Raw genomic sequence first — 24575 nt, forward strand, 5'->3', positions numbered from 1 at the left:
CCTGGCTGCTGGAGGGTGTCCCTGCCTCCCTTTGTCACCCCTGCCTGCACAGGGGTGGCCTCAGATCTCTGCCAGCACCTCTGCAAAGGGCCACTGCAAAGAGCAAACCCATAAATAAATATAAATGATAAATGATATATCCTTACCAGAGCAACAGTGAACAGATAAAAAAATAGGAAAAGAATGGAGTTAGAGTTGTGTATCCAAGCCTAAATTAATTTAATTTCCTCTCTGTCTTAAGCTTCTCCCTACTGATGCTTTTCTATAATGCTAATCCTTTTCTTTCATCAAAAAAAAAACCCCGAGTGGCAGCAGTGTTTCAGCTCCAAATGGAAGCTTTCTCTCCCATTTCTGTGATTTCAGAAAGTATCCAGTACCACAATCTAAAGCAACATATTTCTATTGCAAACTGGGGTGTTGAAGTGGGAAATGATCCAAAGAATATGAGACTCTGCATTGCTTTCAGGAAAATTGTCAATTCATGGGATTGGTGCCATTTTTAGTAAGGACAATGTGCTGCAGAGGAGCCCAGTTCAGGTTCTTCACTGCAGTTTGAATATCTTGACTGGGAGCATAATTCACATGGAAGTTGATCACCACCCTCCTAAGTGGTAAAAACAAGAGTGAAGACATGTCCTGGAAGATAAAATTAGTAATGCTATCTTCCATCAGGGTGGATTCCTCAGTTTCAGTATTTTTCATGGCAAACAGAAAGAATGATTTGTGTAAATGTCCATCAGCCTGATATGGCTGCAAATGGCACTGACTGGAAATAGGATAACAACAGCAACCAAACCAGGCATTGGAAAAGAGCCAATGGAAAAAGATGTTGTATCAAATATCCTGGGTTTATGATGATTTTTTTTAAGATATTGGTGGTGTTTTACCATTTTCATTTCCAGTGCTTTGGAGGTCATTCCAAACAAGTCTCTAATTTAAAAAAGAAAAGTCTGTATGGGTATTGCAATTGCATGAGCCATTAATATCCATACATAAACTTGGGATGAGCCCAGAAAATCATTTGATTTCAAGTCATGTATTCCAGCTGCCAGTAATTACTAGAATAGTAATGTTGACAGAAGGGTGCCCCTTCCATAGAGGTTTTACTTTTTTTTTGTTGTCTTCCTCTTTTATTTTTATTTATAGCCACCAGCTAAATACCTCCTGCCAGAACTGACAGCATCAGACTATGGGAAGAAGTGTGTGGTCATTGATTTAGATGAAACTTTAGTGCACAGTTCATTTAAGGTAAGTAAATTCAAAAGGGATCTCTTGCAGCTTGAATCTGTCAGTGAATGCTGCAGGAACTGTTAAGCCTCTTAACACTTGAACTCCTCTTACATCCTCTGCCTGGGAGTCCTCATTGCCTCTCCTGTGATTATTCATCCTAATTTAGCTCTCAGGGGAGTAACAGCAGAGATTGCTTTTTAAATTTTATTTTATTTTTTTAAAAAAATCACACTGACTGCAACAAAGCCTGGAACAGGTATTGACTTCATGGCTTTAAGTATTCCACCAAAGACCTGTGCTTTGGACAGGTGCAAAATTTGTTCCTTTGAAAATAGGGGTTTGTTTTTGCAGTTTAGATGATGCCATAGTGCAGGAGAATGGAGAATCAGCACAGCTGTGTGCTGGGTTAGCTGTACCTTTAACCAGGAGATTTTGGGCACCAAACATTTTGGGCTCTTCTCTCTTGCTGGGGGATGTTGTTTTTCTGATCACAGCAGTTGTTTTTAGGTGTTTAGTTTTCAGAGCAGGACGCAAATACCATTTAGTTGGTGGTGGTGTGTCAGTCATCTTCAAGGAGCAGCTTCTGTGACCCTTCAGAGTTCAGCATGTGCTGAAGGTCCTGCTGAAGGTCCTGGTGTTTTTTCTGTTAAGTAGTGCTGAAATTAGGAGATTTCAGAAATACAGAGTCTAATTTGGCTTAGGGTACTGATAGCATTTCTGATTAGTACAGCTAATACTGATAAAGCATCTGCTGGTTTTATACATTGGTTGGAGAATTTATAAAAATTAATAATGGTATTTTACTACTCCCAAACCAGATTAACCACCCTTACAGTCTTCTAGCTGCTTGCACTCCATTTTTCACTGGAAGCATCAGCTCCACTTTTTAATCCTTCTCTTGTTCATTGCCAGTATTTAAAATTTAAACTTGTAATTCATCTTGTGGTTAGAATTTGGCAGCAGCCTCTTTTTATTGACTTAAAGAAAACCTTATATGGAAATATTAGAACAAATATTCCTGTGCCTCAGACTGAAATAAAGAATTTTGTTCTCTGTCTTTTTTGTGCCTGACGGTACAGAATAATTTCTGGTAGGGTACAGGAACCTCCAAGCCTCAGTGCCATATTTGTCTTCTGTAGCCAGACTGAGCTTGCTCTGGAGAACTTTTCAGGGAGATAAAATCCACAGCTGGATTGGGCAGGGAGCAGCCATGCCTTCTTACTTAAACAAGAGTCAAAAACAAGAAGAGAAAGCTGAATTTAAAAGTCTAATTGTGTATAATAAAATTGAAGTGTGAGGCTTATTGTTACCTGAAAGGTAAAAATACAATTTTGCTTTCTGAGTGCTGTGGGTAATTTTGTACTGTGATTTTATTTTTTTCTGGCTTTGAAACAAAATGAGATTCAGTTTAGCTGGTTATTAGTTATTTTTTAAACCATTTTAAAGAAATGCATGTTTAATGGTTGACACAGTTGCAAATCTCTCTTGTAGGACTGAGATTTGCAGAGTGTTTCTTAGAGGGCTCCTTTTAATCCTCCCACATTCAAATGATATTTAATGGATATTTAAATGATGTTGAGTAGATATTTAAGAAAAAACCAAAAGATTTTTCTGCTTGATGATGAGCACTGAATAATGTTTTGTGTGAGGGAAAGAAAACTGGTCCTTTTTTGTGTGAGGTCAGTAGAGTTGGGCAGATGTTGGAGTTTTGCAGAATTGGAGTGTTAGGGTGAAAATGGTGTTATTTCAGTATGCAACCCTGTGATTGGGGGTGTGTAAGAGAAAACCAAGTGCTGGAGGAAATTCATTTAGTTGTTCAGTGGCTGTCACTGTCCAGTGGTGTTGTCTGGGTTTGGTTTCATGAAGGGAAGTTCTTCACCTGAATTAAGACCATTAATTATCATCAAAAACAATGATACATTCCAGCAGAGCAGGGGTCTGAACACCTGGGTGCACCCTGCTCTGCCTGGATAGGCAAGTTACTTTTGTAGGAGTTTGGGGGTATTTTGGGGGTTTTTCTTCCATTAAAACATATCTGCTCTAACCAGGTAGGTCCCCACTTAAAAGGTGGGAAAGCATACATAAATTTAGGAGTTTTAGTACAAAAGGCTTTATTTAAAGCACCTGATACTTTAGAATTTGTAATTCTGTTATGAAATAGGCTTCATATTTCAAATGCAGATTACATGTTTTTTTGACACAAGCAGAGAGGCAGAATATTTAAAGTGCTTTTTATGAAAGCAGCAACATCTGAGGGAGGGTAATTCTCATCTTTTTATGCCCCTGCATATTTGTGAAGCTTTAAGGAGGTACTGGTCTTTCATGTTAGGTGCATATGAAAGGAATAAAGTTTGGGGTTCTTTGGCAAGAGTAAAAAAGGAATAGATAGACAGGGTAGTTATCATTCCCATCAGAAAACAATAATAGAAGCAAAAAATAATAAATTATTAAATCAAGGAGATGTAAACACGGTTTTGTGTAAAATGTATGAAACCACATGCAAGCCTAGAATGTAGTACTATTCAAAACTGGCAGTGAAACACCTTTAAACATTTAAAATGCTGAAAGTTTGGGGTTTTTTTAATATAAAACTTCTAACTGAGCTGAAGATTTTCAGTGGAAATGCATTGCCTTCTTCCAGGCTCTGTGCTTCCCACTGGAGGCAGGGATGTGCTTCACGTGCCCAAAAACCTTTGCCCAGCAAATTGCTGCAGCCTTTTCTCCTCTTTTCCCTCCCTGAGGAGCCCAGAACTCCAGGCTGTGCTCCTTTTCTTATCACCAGTGCCAACAGAAAGCAACACAGTACCTGAAGTATAAGTGGGAGAAGCAAACTGGGAGTACTTTGGTGACAGAGGCTGAGTTTTATTTGTTAGAAAAAACCAAAGTTGCTCCCACTGAATGTGGTTTTCTCTGGCATTTGGTTGATGTTGCTCTTGTTAGGATTCAATTCTGTAAAAGCTGTAATTTTATCAGTGGATTTCAAAACCTCAGCAGCTTGCAGTGCCCTATTCTTTTTCTGCTGCTGCTGCTGCAGAGTTTCTCTTGCTGAAGGGAGTCATGCATATATAAATCCTTCAAGTGTGTGCAAGCCTCTTCAAAGTCTGCAGGGAGCTGGCACCCACTGGAAAACTGGTGGCTGAGGCTTCTTGACAATCCATTTGAGGGGTTTTTTTTTTGGATTTTTTTTAAGGTGAAGCATCAGAACCTTTGTGTAGCTGTTCTGTGGCTGTTAGAGCTGCACAGTATCTTCTCTATCTGAGGGACTTCATGCAGGGAACAGATGGGAGCCTCCCCTCTGTCTTTTTCCACAGCAGAAAGGGGAAGTTGCTCAGTGTTAGATAAGAAAAATAGAGATTGATCTGTGTGTATTGGAGGAATTATTCAGATCACATCAGCACAGGGGTCAGCATGAGGTCTGTTGCCAATCCTGGCTGGTCAGGATGAAAGGATTCCATGTAGCCTCTCCTGTGCCCACAGACCCAGCTCTTGCAGGTGTCAGATCAAACCATCTTCTCTATTTCTTTTCTCCTGAGAAAGGGTGTTTCCCTCCACAGAAATTCTTTGTGGTCACTTTGCTCTCCTGGCAGGGAGGCTGTCTGACAGGGGAATTAGAATCTGGTTTATCCAGGGAGTGGGATCAAAGTGCTGCTGGCAGGTTAATACTTCAGGATCCTCTTTTCCCACCATTTTTTCACAGAGCACCTGTTTAGACTCCCCAGTTTGTGATCTGCTTCTTAAGTCACTTTACCTCAGCTGCTTCTCTGCTTTCTTGGCACACCGTTGCCCCCCCTGAAAGAGTTTAAAGTCTGTTTCCAGTCCCACAGATACTCCAGGGGTATCTTTATGGTGGTTCCTGAGATCAGCCTGCTGTCTGATCCAGAAGAGCAGGTGGGACCATCTGTACAACTCTCCCAGAGCTGAGTGAAGATGTTCTCCAGCCTTGGCTTGCTCATGCCAGTTCCAGCCTGGGCAGTGTCCCTGCAAGATGCTGGCTGTTAATCAGTCATGTTAAAACTCTCTTTGGCAGCTCATTTCCAGGCTGCAGGGGATGGAATGAGCTCCAGGCATGTTTACATGCCTGGTTTTTAGCATGGGCACAGTGCATGAGCTGTACCTAAGTGTGGTGTCCATTTGAGCCTGTAAACATTGGCAGCAGCCTGTGCCCAACTGCCCCTGCTCTCTAGCCAAGATTAGATTAGGAACTCCTGAGCTGTCTACAAGGCCACTTTGCTGCTCTCCAAGGCAGTTTTACTTGACCAGCAGTTTCTCACAGTAACTTGAGAATTAAGTTGTGTTCAACAGGCTGGAAAAACAGATCCAGGGACTTGGGTAGAGTGTGCTTGCTCTTCCTTTTGGAATTAAAATGCAATTTTACATGATTAGGTTGATTGAATTGGCCTGTTTAGAATCCTTTAGCTGTACAACTTAAGTCTTGCTGCAGCTGCTGATTCAAATATGACCAGTAGGTATTACTTTCACCACTAAATTTTAAATTTAGTGCCAGTTGATACCCTCAAGTAGAATGTGTGCAGTACACAGTTGATTTTCTTGATGGTCATTTATCCATAAAGACTGGGTGGAAGAGTTTATCCAAAGAGATGTTTTCCTAATGAGCACACTCAGTGGTAGTGGGGGTTATTCAAGCAGTGAAGCATGCTAGATTTTATGAAGCTTAAAAATAGGAGAGAAAAGGGAAATAAATGCAGCATCTGAAATTGCAACTGTGAGCTTTTGACTTGTGTAAGAGCACAGACAGAGTGGATATGTGTGGTCAATAATGATTATTAACTTGTTCCTCAGAAGTTGTCACTCTTCCCTTTTATCCCCTGAAATTATCCCTCAAACCATTTTATTTTTAATGCTGATTATTTCCTTGTCATTCTTTCTAGCCAATTAGCAATGCTGATTTCATCGTTCCTGTTGAAATTGATGGAACCATACATCAGGTAAGTGCTGGTTTCTCCTTCAGCATTGTGTCCTGAGTCCCAGAATGTTCTCTTCCTCCATTTGCTGCTTTATATCCAATAATTTCTCTTGCAAAGCATGGAAGCTGTGTATTCTGGAATGCAGACAGGCATCCCTGTGTGCTCAGGTGGAGTCTCTCTCTCAGGACTTCAATACTCAACTCTTTGTCAATTTTAAAACATTTTCCAACAGGAAATTATGTAAGGATGGGGTTTCAAACATTGCTGGGCCCAGAAAAAGCTGTTTGAACACTGCATTTTTCATTCCTTCCAACATAAATAGGACATAGGTTGGCTTTAATATATGTTGGTAGCTCATATGCTAAAGGTCATATGTATTTTATAAAGTATAAAGGAAGAATAGACATTTATTCAGTTTTTGTGGCAATCTATATTCAATTTCTGTCCCCTTTTATTCCTGTAAGTAATTCAAGTTCCACTGATAGGAGTTATTATATACTTCAGCATATTTGAAAGGTCTGGACAAAGCCATGAGGAGACTGATTTCTGTGTCTTACTCTTTAAGAACTTCACTTAGGGCTCTAAGAAATGGTTTTGAGTACATGCAAAACACCCATTATTTGAAAATCTGTCCCCTCCATGTATCTTGGATTGGTGTCTTTAATCAGTGATCATTTCTGAAGGGTTGAATCAAATAAATCACAGTGCTGTTACTTTCCCTCTTCAGGCAGACACTGAAGTTCTTGCTGGAGATGAATTAAACAGTTTAATGTCAAGTTGAGCCTTTCTGATACATGAACTCTGTAACTTGTTTGAAACATCTTTTCTTGGGTGTTACAGTTAGCAAACCTTCCCTCCATATGATTTACCAGAAATGTTAAGTACTTTAAATTCTGAAATGTTGTTAACATATTATCCTCATGGATTATTTCTACTTGGACAAAGAGGTTTGTGTATTTTCAGAGGTTTTATATTTTATTTGTATAATATTTCTTGTACTAATTGGTGGGTCATAAAGATAGTTCATAATTTTGTCTGATTTCCAGGATTTTCCATGGAAGCTCTCCATGTATTTGTCACTCTTCAAATGATTACTGAATATCAGTCAGTGGACTGAAATGTGCTTTCAAGTAATAGTTGTTTTGACAGTTTTTATACTGTGCCTGTTTTATGTAGGAAAAAAATCAATATCTGGGGTACTTCCACCTGTAATGTTCACCAGAGCTGATGCTTACAACATTTAAGTGATGTTTTGGAGATTGGTGATTTTTAATCCTGATTTGATGTGGGCTTTAGCTGTGTTTGGTGCTGTGGAACAGACAAATTCTGTCTCCTAAAACTTTACAGAATGCTTTTGAAAGTGAGTGTTTGAGTGGCTTAGAGTTGTGATCACTTAGCTTGTCAGGATGACATATTTACATTTGGAAAAAAATCCCAATAAAAGTCTTGGGCTTTACAGTCAAACATTTCAAAAGCCTGATGCTCTTCTATTCCCTGCTGCAAACTCTGAAATTCTTCACCAAAAATGATGCAGTTTGGTACTTGAAGATGGCTCCATGTGGAGAAAAGAGAAAATAGCAATAAAAAAACCTCCAAACAAACAAAGCCCCCCAGCTGGGTCCAAAGGGAGTGGATTTGTGCATCTCCTTCTCCTCTGACAGAGGTGGTCAGGTGAAATTGGTCTCTGTGCTTTGCTGGAAAGTCCCTGCATGATTTTCAAGGAAATTGCTTCACTCTTGGAATTTCAAGTTCTTAACCTCTAAAAGACGTAAATACGTCAGGCACATTTGGATGGTAAAAATGAAGGTAATTGTAAGGAATTTGTGATTCTTGAAAAAAAGGTAATTTGTGTGGCACACAGGATGGGCAAAGCCTGGGTGTGTAATACCTCTTGTGATATTGCTGACATTCAGGAATCTTTTCTGTTTTGCACTGTGATAAAGGGCAAAAATGGATATTCTGGCTGAGTATGATGTGCATTAACACAGCCTGTAGAGCTCTGACAACCTGTTCCCACTTCAAACCTGTAATTCTGTAGTCACTTAGAGGATAAATGAACTGATCTGAGCAATTTCTGTCATTTATCAGGATTTGTCATCTGTGTAATGCGTGTCCATTTTCTTAAGCAGTTTATAAACTCCAGGATTAATCACTGCCATGGAGAAATATTTCCACCTGTGCAAAATATCCCAGGAGATGGGAAATATTGTGGAACCACAGTGTCCATAGTGCATATCCCTGTTTTACCAGTGAGCTTGGTACCTTGTCAGGGAGGAGGTTGACAGGTTTTTATTGTCCTTGACCTCTGCTTTAGGCAGAACCCCAGTGAAAGTTTCCTTGCTGAGAAACACCATTTCAGAGATGCCCATTCATATAGAAACTTGGAATTATATGAGATTGTTCAGCTCTCATATACCAAAAAACACAAGTCGTGGCAAATGGAATTGCTGTACTCATGAAAGAGTTTTGAGATTGACTTATCTAGATAGTTTTTTCATGGTAAATGCTGGTTGGGTTTGGCTTTTGGGTTTTTTTTGGTTTGTTTTTTTGTTTTTTTTTGTTTTTTTTTTTTTTTTTTTTGCAGTCCAACAGAGGTCTTAAAAAAAAAATAATGTCTTTAGTTTGGGGAATTTGCTTTCCCTTATATAATTTATAATCCAAAGGTCAGAAATACTCTTGGGGTTTTTTTTATAGGGAGGACAATTCATCATCTTAAAGGGTGCTTGGGTAAATGAGCTTCCCTGGATTAAAAACCAGCTTTTCTTAACATCCCTTCTCCCTTTCCCATCTTTCTTTCTCCAGCCTAAATTACCTCATCTTTTGAAAGGATTTGTCATTTTATTTTAGAAGGAAATAAATCAAGTATGAAGGAACTTTGAGCTGCCCATCCTGGGGCAGCTGAAGTTCCAGGGGAGAATTCCACATTTTCACAGAATGACCAGGTTGGCAGATGCCTTTAAGATCATCCAGTCCAGCCCAGCCCCAGCTCAACTCACCCCTGGCACCCAGTGCCACATCCAGGCTTTGTCAAACACACCCAGGGATGGGGACTCCACCACCTCCCCGGGCAGCCATTCCAGAACTTTATCACTCTTTCTGGGAAACACTTTTTCCTGGTATCCAACCTGTGGTGGTTCCAGTTTTGGGTTTCTCTGGGTCTGGATTGAAGACACTTGAGACAGTAGTTCATGTTCACACTCAGGTGTTTATTATTCCTTATCACTAAAACAGTCTCACTGCTGGGAGTTCAGCAGCTTTTCATTAGAAGGCACAAAATGACCACAATCTCTTGTTCCAAGGGCTTTTAAGACTGAACTATCCAATTCAGAGCTGACACCTGGACTATTTCCCTTTTAACCCAATAACTGATCCCACAGAGCCCCCAGTGCAGACTTGTCTGCCCAATTACAAAATGCCACCCAAACCCCTGGAGAAGGAGGAAGAAGAAGCCCAGGATGACACCCTGTGCCCTCCATCTTGCTTCCATCCACAACAACCTAAATATCTCAAAACCTCAATTTCTCACCAAATCCCAAAATCTAAATATACCTACACTACTCTCTATAATCTATTTCACACTTTTGTGGATTCCAGTCTATCTTGAAGTCTGGGAAACTTTCTCCATGAATGAGGGTCAAAGTCAGTGCTGCCCTGGGGGTCAGAGCACCCCAGAGCAGACAGAGAAATATTCCCAGTGCCCTGGGTTTCCAGACCAACCCTGTATTTCCCTTGGCACAGCTGGAGGCTGTGAGCTCTGGGTGTGTCAGTGCTGCTGCAGACAGAGCCCAGCCCCAGCTGAGCACAGGCACCTTTCAGGAGCTGTCAGAGGGATGGGGGCACCCCTGAGTCTCCTTTTCTCCAGGCTGAGCACCCCCAGCTCCCTCAGGGCTCCTCTCAGGGTTTGTGTTCCCAGCCCCTCTCCAGCCTCGCTGTCCCCTCTGGATGTGCTCAGTGTCCCAAGGTCCTTCCCAAGCTGAGGGCCCAGAGCTGGGCACAGCACTCCAGGTGTGACCCCAGCAGTGCCCAGGGCAGGGCAGAGTGACCTCCCTGCTCCTGCTGGCCACTCCATTGCTGAGCCAGGCCAGGAGCCATTGGCCTTCATGGCCACCAGGGCACTCTGCTTTGTGCTGGGAGTGGTGGCCCAGGTACCAGGGGGGTTCTGGTGCCAGCTGACCCTTCTGGCCACTCCTCTCATTCCACTCTGGAGATCAGAGCTGGACCTTCTCCCAAATGAGAAGACCAGTGGAATGTGTAGGAGCTGAGAGGGGGCTCGTTGGGGGTGGAAGTGGTGGCTGGAGATGTTCCACCTGTTTGGTTCCCTTGATTTAACTCTGCAGGAACACCTCCTCTCCTTTGGACCCACTGACCAAGAGCAGAGTGACCACAGCCCCCAGACCAGAACTGCATCCAATACAGCTTTAATCCCCAAATGATGAAGGTTTTTAGGGAATGCTTGTCCTTCATCTTTCATCCAAATTGAACTCCAGTGCCTTTGTGCCTTGTTTTTGGTGTCCAAGAGTAAAGAGGGCAGCCAGGAAGAGTTTGATTCGGTGTTATTTTGAATTTTTGAATTTTATTTTTAAATACAATTTGTTTATTGAGTAAAACTAACTTTTAAGTATTTGTTTGGAGTGAGGGGAGAGTTAATTCAATTAATTGCTTATTTTTATTGTTGAAAGCTGAGGGAATTTGGTAGGTATACTTTGAACATAATATGCAACTTTTTTTTTTTTAACTATGTGGGGGAAAAGCTGTCTGAATAATAAATTTCCTTCCTGTAAAGCAGAGAATTCATGGATTTTCTTGCAGGAGGCTGTGGCCTGGTTCAAGTAATCCAGGATAGGCTGTATCCATTCTAACTGGCCTATTCTTGGTTACTTGCACTGGGACACAGCCACAGCTGTGTGACCCAGGACCACGAGGGACACATGGGATTTTCTGCTCACTGCTCAGAAGAGGCATGAAACAGGAGATTACAGGAGTTGGAGTTGTCATGGGCAGATTTTTTGGTCATTACTTGCAGATTTCCTCATTGTAAAGCTGGTTTTGAAGGGCAGTTCTGTGTGTCCTGTTAAATTGGTTGAAAATGAGCTGGGTTTGTCTTTGGGTTTCACTGAGTCTCTGTAGGCTGAAGCTGCTTTGAGGTATAGAAAATTCATGTGGCAGTATGAAATGCTTGAAAACAATTCAAGATAATTGCTTGTGTTCTGCCATTAGCAGCTATAAGAATCCTGTGGAAACATGCCTAGTGCCTGATTTGTGCTTAAAATGTTGAGTAGGGTTCATTTTAAATCATTAAAAAAATATACTATATTCCTCTGAAATCTTGCTGTGATAAGGAAAAAATTAGTGAGCATGCAAAAAAAAAAAAAAAAAGGATTATTTTTTTTTTAATGTCTTGAAGACAGTATATAAATCTCAGAAAAAATGCCAGGAGCCAGTTAGTCTAGAGATTTCAACTGAAGACATCAGGCAATGGAGGAAAAAGCCAAGCCACAAATAACCATGCAGCATTGAGATTGAAGTCCAGCCACTAACAAAGTAAAGGGGAAAAAACTCCAAATGAGAAGGAAGAGGAGAAAAGAGCTGCAGTGTCAGCTGAAGAAAGCTTTCTGTGTGGAGTAAACCAAAGAGATTTTGTAGCCCAGGATACCAGTACATTTTGGAGTTGCTTCCAGGCTCTAAGTAGGACTTCTCAAAGAAAACTTCAACTCTGGAGAATAACTAACTATCCAGAGTATTAAGATAGGTTGTTCTGCCAAAAAAGAAAAAAAAAAAAAAAAACTAAAAAAATGAAGGAATCAGGGCTTTGTACAGAGGGAAATAATTAAGGGAAAAATTTGGTGAGACTTCATCTTAAGAGATGACATTTATTATTAATTAGGCATTTAACATGAGAAGCAAATCTGTTGGCCAGATCCCAGAAGGGAAAGATTTAAGGCAAAGCAGCAGGAGAAACTCAAGTAGAGGAGGCTGTGAGTGCTCTGTGGTGGATCAGGAGCCCTAAACTGCAGAAGGGAGACCATCCAGCTAAAAATGCTGTGTATTCACAGCTAATCCTGAATTAGGGGCAGAATTAGGAACCCTAAAAACAGCCAGAGGAGTGTTTATTGCCAGGGCTGGCCAGTGCAGCTCAGGGCTCTGGGGTTGATTTACTGAGTGCTCCTGATGGAGGAGGTGGCTTGTGTTGCAAGCAGCAAAGTTCAGATCCTTGGCAGGGAGTTTGTAATTACATTCCAAGTGGAAATACTTCACTGACAGGGGCAGAGATAGGGATGGAGAGCAAAGAGGAGACTTCTACTGAGGCTGGAAGCACTGGGCTTTAAAAGGGAAATTAATATTAAATTCCAGCACTTACTCTGCAAGAATGATATTAAGACTCTGGGGTGCCCCTCAAAAATAAGTGTAGGAATGAAATTAAGGCTAAAGAATCAAGAACTTAATTATGAACTTGGATCCTGCTGTCTTTCCTCTCACATCTGGGAAGTTGGAAGCTCTCTGCGTACCCAAAAGCAGAGGGACTGCAGCTGTCTTTCTGTCTTTAAAAAAAAAAAAATTGAAAGGTAGAATCTGGAGAGGAAATACTACAGCACAACTTTGTGGGGAAAGAATTAAATGAAAAATTAATTGCTTGTTATAGGAGAGGAAATTACTTGGTTTATGCCTGGTGAAATACAGGAAACATTGCTGTAATTATCTGGAAAGAGAGTGGTGGTGAAATACATCTGTTAACTGTCTTTAATCCATAAAATGTCACCATTATTTGATGTGTTAGGTGCTGCTGTGGTTGTTTAAAAAAAATCTGGGTTATAAATTGTTATCTGGATCAAAGTTTGAATGTAATGTTTATGGGGTCAGAAATAGTTTAGATAAATTTCATAGAAATAACTTACAAGAGATAAAGACTTCATGGTATGATCTGCATGCTGCATAAAGGGGAAAATTAACATTTCTGCTTTAGACATTAAGGTACAGATCCATCATGCATGTTTTTAAAAAAACTTTACTTTCAATTTTAGGTTTTCAATTTCAATTACACAGTTTCTTTTTTTCTTCTTTTGCTGAAGGCTTTAATTGTTACACTTGAGTTCAAGCTGCTGTTTCCATATTTTTCTCCTTCAGGCTTTTTCTCTGAGTACCTTGATTTTATTTTTTTTTACCTCTTATTAATAGGAATGTAGTAAAATACATACAATTAATCTAGTTTTACATTTCAAAGAATGAAATTCCTGAAATAGCATCAGTCTTGCAATTCTTCCTGAATTCAGCTCTATGCCAGACTTCTCCACTTGAAATTTCCAGCATTAGGGATTATTTGCCAAACAAAAGAAGATAAAATGTTGTCAATATTTTCTCTCAAACTTTTAATCTAACTGCAAACAAGACAGATAAATATTTTTCAAGCAGACTCCCCTCTTCAGCTTCCCTGTATATTGTGAGCTGTTTCCAAGCTTTCTGAGCAGCACTTTCCTTGTTTTGGTATCTTCTGTGAGCACAAAATCAGCTTGTGTGCTCTGCAAGGAGAAGCAGGGAGGTTTTAGTAATCTGCTAATCAGGTTGTTGACAGCAGGCAGCCAAGGCAGTGCTAAAACGCAGCAGAGCACTGCTGAAGGCAGGATGCTGAAGAGGACAGAAATCCTGGGAATTTGCCATCTTTTGGCAAGGTCCTCTTTAGAAGATGCTGTAGAGTTTGTCACATTTCAAACCCAGCACTTTCAGGCTTTCTGCATGGTGCTAGTGAAGATTTTTGGTGAAAAAAGTCCCCTGTAGAGCTGGAGGGCTTGATCACTCTCCATAGTGAGCTATGGTACTTAGCACCTGGAATTTCAGAAATGAGAGAATCAGCCACAGAAGGAAAACAGGTCCCCATTGAGCAATTCCTGCTGTCAGAGAGGTTTAATCAGATTTATTCCTTTTGTGGAGCTCCTCAGCTTTCCAGCACGAGAAAGGGTTTGGTGGAGAGATCCAGATCCTCACTTCTTGAGAAGCCCTCCTGTCTCCCTTTGCCTTTAATGAGATTTTTTGAGGAGCACCCTCCTGATGATGCTCAGTGTTTGCAGCTCCATAACCAGCAGGGGCTTGGCAGCCTGTGTGTGCCAATCTCTCATTATTGGAGCTCTACTTTTATCTTGCATACTTTTCTTTTTCCCCAGCATTTCATTTGAACTGCTTCCCTGTTAACTTTTGTTTCAAGTGCTGGCATTGCAGGAGTGGTTTTGTTTTTCAGTTTTTTTTTTTTCCTTTCCTTGAGCACCATCTGACCTAAATGCTGTTATCATTCCAGGTTTATGTATTGAAACGACCACATGTGGATGAGTTTCTTCAGAGGATGGGAGAGCTCTTTGAATGTGTACTCTTCACAGCCAGTCTAGCCAAGGTTTGTTCCTCCTTTCATCTCTTTAACCCTTATGGTGCTGGTCAGTGGACTTTTGGTTGGGTTTTCTATGGATAATTATTTCCACAGTTGGTACTATCTTAATTTTTCCCCTTCTTTTCTGCTTCTTTGTCTGACAGTGTGTACTTTGTCTGCTAGTGTGTGGGTAAGTGTTTCCATGGTAACACCATCACATATGGGCTTGTCTCATAATGTAGCCTCCATGCATTGCTCATGATGCCAATATGAAAGGCTCCCAAGTTACCATGGTTATAGTGAGAAATTAGAACAAATAGAGTGCCAGTGAAGCAGCACATGAAAGCTGGGCATGAAATAAAACACCAAATTAAACCCTGTCTACACCATCAACCAGTGAGTCAGAAACTCACTGGAAATTGGGAACCAAGCTTCTTGCTCTCTTGAGGTGCAATTTCATCCTGGAGTTAGAAAATGAGGTCTTTTTCGCAAAGCTTGAGACATCCCCAGGAATATTTTGTGCCCTCTGGTCCTGCAGTAGCAGTAGTGGCTCGTAGGTAGATTTTGTGGTAGATGTTACAGTAGTAGAGTGATCTGGAGTTCTTCACTTCCTTCAGTGTATTGTATTTGTGGTGTCTTGTTTGTAAAATGATATTGGTTATTTCTAAGTAGTGCTCTAGCATGGCAAGCTTTTGCTCCAGCCTAGTGTAGAGATGGTGGCAGGGGACAGGACCCTGATCTTCTATAAAGCCTTTTTCCCTGCATTCCCTTTACCACATGCTGTTCAGTCATGTTGAAAAAATCCTAAATACTGCCCCAATTTCATACTGAAATTATGTGCCTTATTTCATAATCAAAAGATGATTGATTTCAACATCAGGTTTTTTCCTTGGTTTAAAATATAGGAAAATGGTAACTCCTGTTGTGCAATAATAAGATGTAACTGCCATTTCCAACTGTGTGGTTATTCATGTTTGAGTTTATTTGGATACTTGTTCTTGATCACTTTATATAAGTTGTTGGATTCTAAGCTGTGCCTCACTTAAAATATCATCTTATGTATAAAATGTGAATTTTCCTGGTATTGTGCATGAGTATTTTTATTAATAACATCTTTGGCTGATCTTTTTTGGCCTAATTATGCAATTTGGTAATCTTAAGAGTCTTGCTGACCCAGTTGCTCCAAGGTCATCATTTGGCAGAGCCACATCAGGCTCAGATTTGTTGACTGCAGTTTATCTTCAGGGGCACATGGAAACAGATCAGCTGGGGAAAAGCTTAATTTTGATTTTCTATTAGCATTGGCTGGTTTTATGGTAATGGCAGGCGAGATCTCTGAGTTCATCAACCTCTAGAAAACTCTGAAGTTAACTCTTAAGTTGGCCCTGAGAATAAAACCTAATTAATAAATCACAGAAACCATTTAGAGTGCAATTTAGCCTTCTCTAGAAAGATAATTGTCCTACTTTTGCTTTATCTCTTTATTAATCACTTCAGGTTTGCAGGCAATTGAGTTAATTAACAAGGAGCAGGGAAGAAAATGGAAAAAAAAAGGGCATTTTATCTGAAATTATTTTGTGTCCCTTCTCTGTGAATCTGCCTTTTTTAAGCCTGTTGCTAACTTGATGTTTCTGACTTGTATTTTTAAGTATGCAGACCCAGTAGCTGACTTACTGGATCGCTGGGGTGTGTTCAGGGCAAGGCTCTTTAGAGAATCCTGTGTTTTCCACCGAGGCAATTATGTGAAGGATCTGAGTCGACTGGGCCGTGAGCTGAGTAAAGTTATTATAGTAGATAATTCTCCTGCATCTTACATCTTCCATCCTGAAAATGCAGTAAGTATTCAGAGTACTCCAGCCTAATTTCATCTCTCTGGCCCTTGCCCAGGTTTTGTGATTCAGAAAATAGACTTTCCAGAGCACTGGCTTGTGTCAGATTTTGTGTTTTCTTAGGCTGCAGTGGGTTCTGGGGTTCACTGCCAAGTGGTGAAGGACATGGGCAAAGTGATCTTGACAGAGTGTCACAGCCATGACTGCTCCTGTGCTCTGAGCTGGGGCTGCTGCCTTGAGGTCCAGGTATTTGAGAAATACCAAGTGGTGTGGAACCTGAAAAACCAACCTAGCTCTAAGAAACAAAGCTGCCCTGCAGCACAGATTTTGTTCTTTGGAGTAGTGATTGCAGAAAGAATGGTTTGCTTATATTTTCAGGCACCCCTGACGGAGGTAGGAATGATGAATCTGACTCCATCTTATCAGAAGGCTAATTTATTACTTTATTATTCTTCTATATTATATTAAAGTATACTATACTATACTATACTATACTATACTATACTATACTATACTATACTATACTATACTATACTATACTATACTATACTATACTATACTATACTATACTCTACTATACAGAAAGGATACTTACAGAATGGTAAAAAGATAATAATAAAAACTTTTGACTCTGGAAAGAGTCCCCACACAGCTTGGCCCTGATTGGCCAAAGAGTGAAAACAACTCCCAGCAGAATGCAATGGAACAATCACCTGTGGGTGAACAATCTCCAAACACATTCCACATGAGCACAGCACAGGAGAAGCAAATGAGATAAGAATTGTTTTCCTTTTCTCTGAGGCTTCTCAGCTTCCTAGGAGAAAAATCCTGGGCGAAGGGATTTTTTTCAGAGAATGTGAATGCCACATGCTGGAATTTCTTTTTAAGTACTCCCATCTTTTTTTGTTGTGTGAATAATATTTTATTAGGCAAGATAATTAATGATTTACTGGTTACTACTGAGATCTGCATTTGTGGGTAAGGGAAAGGAAAAAAAAAACCAAGCAAGATCCTGTTGTGTTGCTACGCTCCTCTCTCAGTTGTTTTTGTCATAACTCCATAATTAGAACTGTTAGTCAACAAGTTAATCAAGGTTTAGGAATAAGGATAAAGGGCAGGCAGCAGTTCTGTAGGGCAGAACAATGAGGAGCAGTGTGCATTTTCACTGTGTGTTTGCATTGGCTCCTGGAGCTCTGATGGAGAGGTCTGGGGTGCTCCATCCAAGGCTGCAGCCAGTACAGCTGCTCACGTCTGCTTTAGCTGCCAGGGGAGAAGCTGGAACTCTTAGATCTGCTGACTTTTAGACAACCAGGCTGTGCACTGTTTGCTTTGATGTTTTTAGGCTGCCTTCTTTGTGAACTGTTAAAAATCAGTGTAGGAAATCTTTTATTAAGAACACTGCTTTGCACAGTCCTGCCTCTCCAGAATAGCTTTTTTTTTTCTTTCTTTCTTTTAGTAGCATGAACTATTTATCTTCCAGCAGTCAGCTTTCAAGTTCAGATCCTAATATTGTGATGCCCTAAGTGATGGGGTGAAAATATTTTTCTGGTTGGTGCCACACATGGTTTAAAGCTGCCATTTATAATAACCAGGACCTGTAGCTCTAATTTATCTTCGTGGTTAAAATTAAAAACCTGATCCAAGATCATCATTTGGTATCTCGGAAAGCAGTGCCAAGGACATAATGAGCTGTAGAAATTTGGGAGATGAAATTGAGGGCCTTGTCAGAGTGGTTTAATCATGTATACAAAAGTGCTGCTGTGGCTGACTGATACTGGAGTCTCTGCAGAAACCAGAGCTTGTAACAAGATCCAAGATAGTCTTGGAAAGACCTCAGTGTGCTGAAGATACACAGAACACCTTCCCCAAATCCAGCCTGCATATTTAAGAAGGGTTATTATCTCTGTTGTTCTCTGAACCCACTCACGAGATTTAACATTTTTACCTGAACAATGTTCTGCCCTTGCAGTTAAACATTTCCTCCAAACCCCATGCTGGAAGAGGTTGTTGCTGCCTGCCTGTGCCTGGTGACTCACTCTGATAATTCTTAGAGGGAGAAAAAAAAAATTGCCTGTAAATAAAGTGTCAGTGCAGCTTCATAACCTGTGTCTGCCTTCCAGTCTGTTCTGGATACCAAGGAGGCAAAGCAAGGAGAGCTGCCCAGTGTGGGGTCATGTGGGTCACCTGGACATGCAGGTGAAGCTCAGCTGTCCTGGTTGGGCTTGGGGTTGACCCTGCTGCTCCACCTGCATGCTAATGAGTAGCTAATTGCCATGATTATTATAGCATGGTGATGATGGTTACAGAACACCTACACAGACAAAACTCACGTGTCTTTTACATCATGAAACCCTCTCAGTGTTTGTTGGTTGCTTTGTTTCAGGTGCCTGTGCAGTCCTGGTTTGATGACATGACAGACACAGAGCTGCTAGATCTTATTCCTTTCTTTGAAGGACTAAGCAAAGAGGAAGAAGTTTACAGTATGCTTCATAAACTCTGCAACAGGTAGCCCTTAACTCTGACTGACTCCTGCTCCTAGATTGCAGTTGCTAGAGGCTGTCTCCATCTCTTTCAGCTCTTTCAAATGTAAGCTTGGGGAGGTCACCCCAGTCAGAAGTGCTACTCTTGATCTTCCTGTTACATTGGACACGAAGGACAATCATGAGTGATGCTATTAAGCCTTCAGAAGCCTGACTCCTAAGGTCATGTGTTCAGACTACTTTTTTAAAGGAAAAAAAAAAAAGCTATTTTAAATGGGACTCTTTTAATTAATTTCATAAATGGACATCTTTTACTGGATCAGCTTTTCTTAAAACATGCCAAAAAAAAGAAGCTTGTATTTCAGCAGTTGAATTTCTCTCCCTTTCTTCCCCTCCCACTATGCAGACAATTTTACCCCCCTGCTTAGAGCAGTTGACCTGACTCTGAATTTTTTCTTACAGAATGAAGTGCCTTTTTGAATGTTATTTTAAGATAAAAATTCATTTTTGTATAAGACGTATTTCCAGACATCTTTTAGTCTTGTATTGTCTAAATGCTTTAAAAGGAAAAAGGAAAAAAAAAATTTATAGAGCACTGTAATATATAACAAAGGAAAAAGTTGAAACCAAGATGCTGGGTTCCTGTCTCCACGATGACAGTGAGTTGTGTTACACTTTGTCATGCTCAGAAGGTTCAGGCGGTCGTGGGAGGGGTGAACTGGGGTCATTACCACGGTTATTTCACTGATGAGGACTTTGGGCACAGTTTTAAAACATATCTGCAGTTGTTTGAGTATTTAGGGAGTGATGGAGTTGAGGAAATGAGGTGGCTGATAGACCTAAAGCACCTTTAATTCCAGACAGATGAAGTTCTGCTGTCTCTGCTCACGCACAACTGCCATGCCTCTTCTTTTTTGGAAAACCATTATCTTGGGAGAACAGCAAGGAGATCTATTTATTAGCTTAAGATTCTTTTCTCAAAACAACCCATCTGGGGAAGCTGGATCTACATTGAGCTGTTTTGGAGTACTTTTTTCTTTTCATTGCTGCTACTGTATACTCACCAAATGGAGTTGACCATCGGCTGTTATACTGTTTTTGCCACTGTGCCTGTGCTATGAGACATTTTCTGTAAGCTGCAAACTTGGGCAATAAATAAAATGCAGGCTTCATAACCCACCCCCATGGATGAATCCATTGGTATCTGATATACCAGTTAAAGGTGACCTGTAAAGGATCTTTTTTTTTTCAATTTTTTCAATTAAGATGAAGCCCTCTCCTTTCTTTGATACATGAAAATCCAGGAAGTTTGCTGCCCACACCTTTGATTTGTATTTCTTTTTCCCCAAGGTGTAAGGTGCAGATTATGAGCTGTATCAAGTCTTGCTGGAAGGGTAGAAGTTACTAGCCTAGACTAAAATTGGTCCTCTGGCTTTGGAGTTGAGTTAGATTCATCTCTGAATCTGAGAGCCTGCTTAACATCTTCTGCAGTGCCATAGGTATTTCAGATGAATGATTTTTAAATATTTATGCCTTTGAAGAACAAGGCACACCTTTTTCTTCCCTCCCCCTTTCCAGTGTCACCTTTCAGTTATTGTCCACAGCAGAAATCTGCAAACATAAAAAGTGCAGCTGTGTTTGGCTGTCATCAGAGAAGACTAAATGGATTATTTGGTGCTTCTAATTAGCCTCGTGCTAAATTCTGAATTGTAGACCCCCTTTGCCTTTTCTCTTTTCCTCTAAAAGTCCCGATGACTTGAGAAAAAAACTAATTCCTTTGTGATGGACCTGGGGCTTGTGATCCTTGTCTCAAAAACATTGGTGAAGCAGCTTAACAAATCCATCTGAGAGGGGCAGGCCAGTCTGCACAGGCAGTGAGTGGGTGCTGGTGGGTGCAGTATCAAACTGAGCCCCCCTTGCAGTGCAGCTGTGCTCCAGCTGTGCTCCAGCTGTGGCTGGGCCCAGGGGTGCTGGAGGCAGTCCCGTCACACCCATGAGTCTCTAGGGCATCACCCTTTTGTTTCTTAACCAGCTGGCATCACCTTAGTACTGTATAAATCTGTGCCACAACAAAGAGACAAAGTGTCGAGTTTAAAAATGAAAAATCTTTAAAAAAAAAAAAAAAAAGCCTACTTTGTTTTAAATATAACACAAAAAAATGAAACAAGAAAAAGGACGTATGGATTCTGGTTAGTCCATTAACGTTTACTTTCAGTTTAAGATGGTTTAATTTTGTATTTGACCTCCAGAGTAATGAAACTGTAAGCTGCCAAAAAAAAAAGTTGTTCTCTGAGCAGTATTTTCAACTGTGCCTGTGGCTCCTGGGCCCCAGTGCAGTTTGCAGGGAAGTATTCAGGTTGTAGTTAGTCGTGCAGGTATGAGAGGAATGGCTGAAGAAATTCAAAGACTTTTTCTTGTTAGCATTAGACCAAACAATCAGACAAAGAGTAAATAACCCACGAGACAGGGCCGTGTGACAGTTGTGACCTGTTGGACGTGAGACAAACCATGTCACCCGTTTGCATCTCTGCAAGCAGCGATTTCATGAACCAGTTGCCTTAAGTCTGTGAATGAATGTTGATTATATTATTAAAGTGTCTTGTATTGTTTTCAAATCCACATAGAACGGGCAACTGAACTTCTGCACCAGCCTCTGGAGGAAGGGTTCTGATGATGTTCTGTACAACCATACTTGTACTGTATCCTTTTGGCTCTTAAAACCCCCCAAATTTTAGAAAACCCAACTTACTGTAACTTACTACAGCATTAAAATGACACTTGGTGACAATACAAAGACAAAAAAACGTAGCACAGCTTTGATCTCTGTTAGTGTTGAGAGTATTTTCTAGAAGTTCTGATCAGTTCTATTTTTTTTTAACCCACCCAACTCGTATGGGAATAAAACTTAGAGTGCTCTGCAATCAGGTTTGGACTCCCCTGGGTATTCAAATTTGGCCAACAACTGTCACAGTTGTTTATTTTGACACTATCATCATACTTGAAATTTCAAGTGTTGCGTTTGCGTGGATATACATACGCTATATATTTAGAGTTTCTAGATTCTAAAAAAAGCAATAGAGTTCTGTCCATAAAGTCAGAGAACGAGTGGAATGTTTGTAAAATTTGCAATACGGGTATTTGATTGTATTTTAAATACAAGATTTAAAAAAAAATCAAATAGGAAAAAGAAAAAACAAACAACCCTTGTTTCCTAAATCTCTTGCATATTTTGAAGTGCAGTTACTGCATGCAGGTCACCAGGGCTGTTCTAAACCCTGGGTTTCAGTTCTAGTTCTGAATATTATAGAAATATTAAAAAAGTCTTTTCCCAGTTGGTCATTTAAAGACATGCTGCCTGGCCTGAAGTTCTGTTGTCCTTTTTATGTTGGGTTAAAAAACGGTTTTTTGCCTGTATGGGTATTTTTAAATGAAGCTGTAAGGCAGAATGCCTTAGACCCATGAAACCCAACAGAAGTGTTAAAGGAATTTCCATTTGTAACCTTAGGGCTGTGCACAGAATCCTTGGTCACACCATGAGGCGTGGCAGGCTGGGCATGGGGAGATGGTGGCAAATGTACAATATTGCTGTGTTCATTTAGGTAGCTTTGGAAGAATAATTTTGTCTCTTTGTTTCGCCCTTTTGGTCTTTATTAAAACAGCAAAAGTTACACGTGGAAGAAACTCAACACCTGGAGGCGTTTTTGGTTGTCAGTGTATGCAATCACTTTTCTTACAGCATGATTTTGATTAGACTGGTTGGGGACAATAAAGTATCTAAATGACACTGGTGTGTGCTGATGTTGCAGCTTTTGAAATTTCAATGTTAAAAAAAGAAAAAACCAAGAAAAAGAATCTGTAGCTGTGTGACTTCCGAAGGCGTGACCCTCTGTTGGACAGATTGTTTTTAACCTAATAAACCACAGTTCAGCACAGCCCTATTTGTAAAACAAAAACAAGTTTGTGCCTCTGATTCCAAGGTGCTGTGATGTTTTTTGCCTTTGTGGGGCGAGGAGGGGCAGGTGAGACTGGCGTGGGGCAATTGCTTCAAAATCTCTGGGCTAACTATGCAAAACCAGCTGTCAGTTTTCTGTTTCACATGATGTTGTAAAATCCCAGCTGACTCTCTCTTTATTTCTTGTTAAAGATCTATTGGGAGCTCCTCAACAGAGGAGTAAGCAATGGAAATGTTTCTTTCTTTCTTTCTTTCTTTTTTCCTTTTTTTTTCCTTATGATGGAGCTGTTTACACTTTGATGCAATGAACAATCCAGCAATACTTGAGAAACACTACAGATACCATATGAGTGTTTGCAGGAGAGAGAAGTGTTGTCAATCAGGTATTGAATGGTTTCTTTACTGTCACAAATAAAAAATTTTAACAATATAGTTACTTGTGCATGTAATACTTCTCTGGGAAAAAGCATTTCTGCACTTCTCCTTCAGTAACAGGCACTGATTCAGCAGGGATTTCACTCCTGCTAATGCACATCCCTGTTAGAGGGTAAAATCACCCATCCCTGTCCCACCCTCCTCCTCCTCTCCTCTCTCAGTCACGTGCAGGACTCCTCAGTGGCTGCCCTGGCACCTGCTTGTGCAAACAGAACTGATGAACTACTGATGAACTCTGCTAAATAAATTGATGGCGACTCTTGCAGATGTTCCAGCTATTTAGATCTCTTGGATGAGATCATACAATAATTTGTTCAAGTCTCAAAGCTGTGTGACTTCTTTTGAAGGGCTTACTTCAGCTACTTGAATAGCTGTTCTTAACATCACTGCCATATCCACATGAATATCTGAATAAAACACTTTATTTGGTTGGAAAAATCTATTTGGGGACTTTTTATCTGACACAGTAAGACTTAGGCAGAGCCTTCCTTTCTAGGAAAGGCACATATTATTGATGCTTTATGAGCAGAAAACCTCAGGCCTGTTGGAATTAGCAGCTGGCTCAAGATAGCACGTTAGTTGCAATTAAAAATATTTTTTAGTTAGTCCTGTGATTGGTTGGAATGACCTGACCTGCCTTTGCTTTGTACTGGTAAGTCAGGTTTTTGATTATTTAGGTTTGGTTTGGTTTTGGTTTGGTTTTGTTTTTAATTTTACCAATCTCCTTAGCTGCTACTTAGGATAAAGATGCCTTTTTTTTTTTTTTTTTTTTTTTTGTTTCACTTGGTAAAACAAGTGTTTCAAAATTCATAAAACAGCTCATTTATAGTGCTGAGAAAGCTCCTGTTGTTCTGTGCTGGCAGAAACCAAGTGTCTGCACCACTGACTACACAACAGTCTGTACACCTATAGGCTTTCCAGTGGGGTTTTCCCCCTTTTTGTTGTCTTTTGACTCAGAAGGAAATCCAACTGCTCTGCAATTCCCTGCAGGATGGGATAGGGCTGCTCCAGGTGGGATGCCGCCTCCAGCAGTTTTCCTAGCAAGCAACATTTGCCATCCAGACTTCCCAGCAGCCCAGCCACGCTGGCAGGAGCCCAGGAACATTCTGGACTGCTCTGGTTCTGCTGGAGGAGCAGTGAGCAGTGGGTAACCCACTGGTTTGGACAGCTTGGCAGCCTTGGGAAGCTGCAGGAGTTCAGTGGGGCAGGAGCTGTGCTGGGAGGGGCTGTCTGTGGTTGAAGCCCTGTTCAGGGCGTTTCTGAGGATGGGACACTCAGGGCTCAGTGGGGCTCCCCAGGGCAGGGCTCCCTCTGCAGTGCACCCCAATGGCAAGAGGGGAGCTTTGGCCATGGCTGAAAGGGGCTCACAGTGAG

General features: G+C 40.8%; 1 protein-coding gene across 4 annotated transcripts in view; it reads left to right on the forward strand.

Annotated features, from left to right (window-relative positions):
* The window catches only part of CTDSPL (CTD small phosphatase like), an 81970-nt gene extending 58772 nt beyond the window's left edge, over positions 1–23198 (forward strand). For 3 of the 4 annotated variants that reach the window (XM_009085771.4, XM_009085772.4, XM_009085773.4), the window contains 5 exons: positions 1147–1248; positions 6120–6176; positions 14440–14532; positions 16155–16340; positions 18718–23198. In XM_009085771.4, the coding sequence (XP_009084019.1) occupies positions 1147–1248; positions 6120–6176; positions 14440–14532; positions 16155–16340; positions 18718–18843 (564 nt within the window). In that variant the 3' untranslated portion in view covers positions 18844–23198. The other variant, XM_050971824.1, reaches the window with a different exon arrangement.
* The last annotated feature ends 1377 nt before the right edge of the window (positions 23199–24575 follow it).

Source organism: Serinus canaria, chromosome 2, assembly GCF_022539315.1.
Source record: "Serinus canaria isolate serCan28SL12 chromosome 2, serCan2020, whole genome shotgun sequence".
Lineage (NCBI taxonomy): Eukaryota > Metazoa > Chordata > Aves > Passeriformes > Fringillidae > Serinus > Serinus canaria.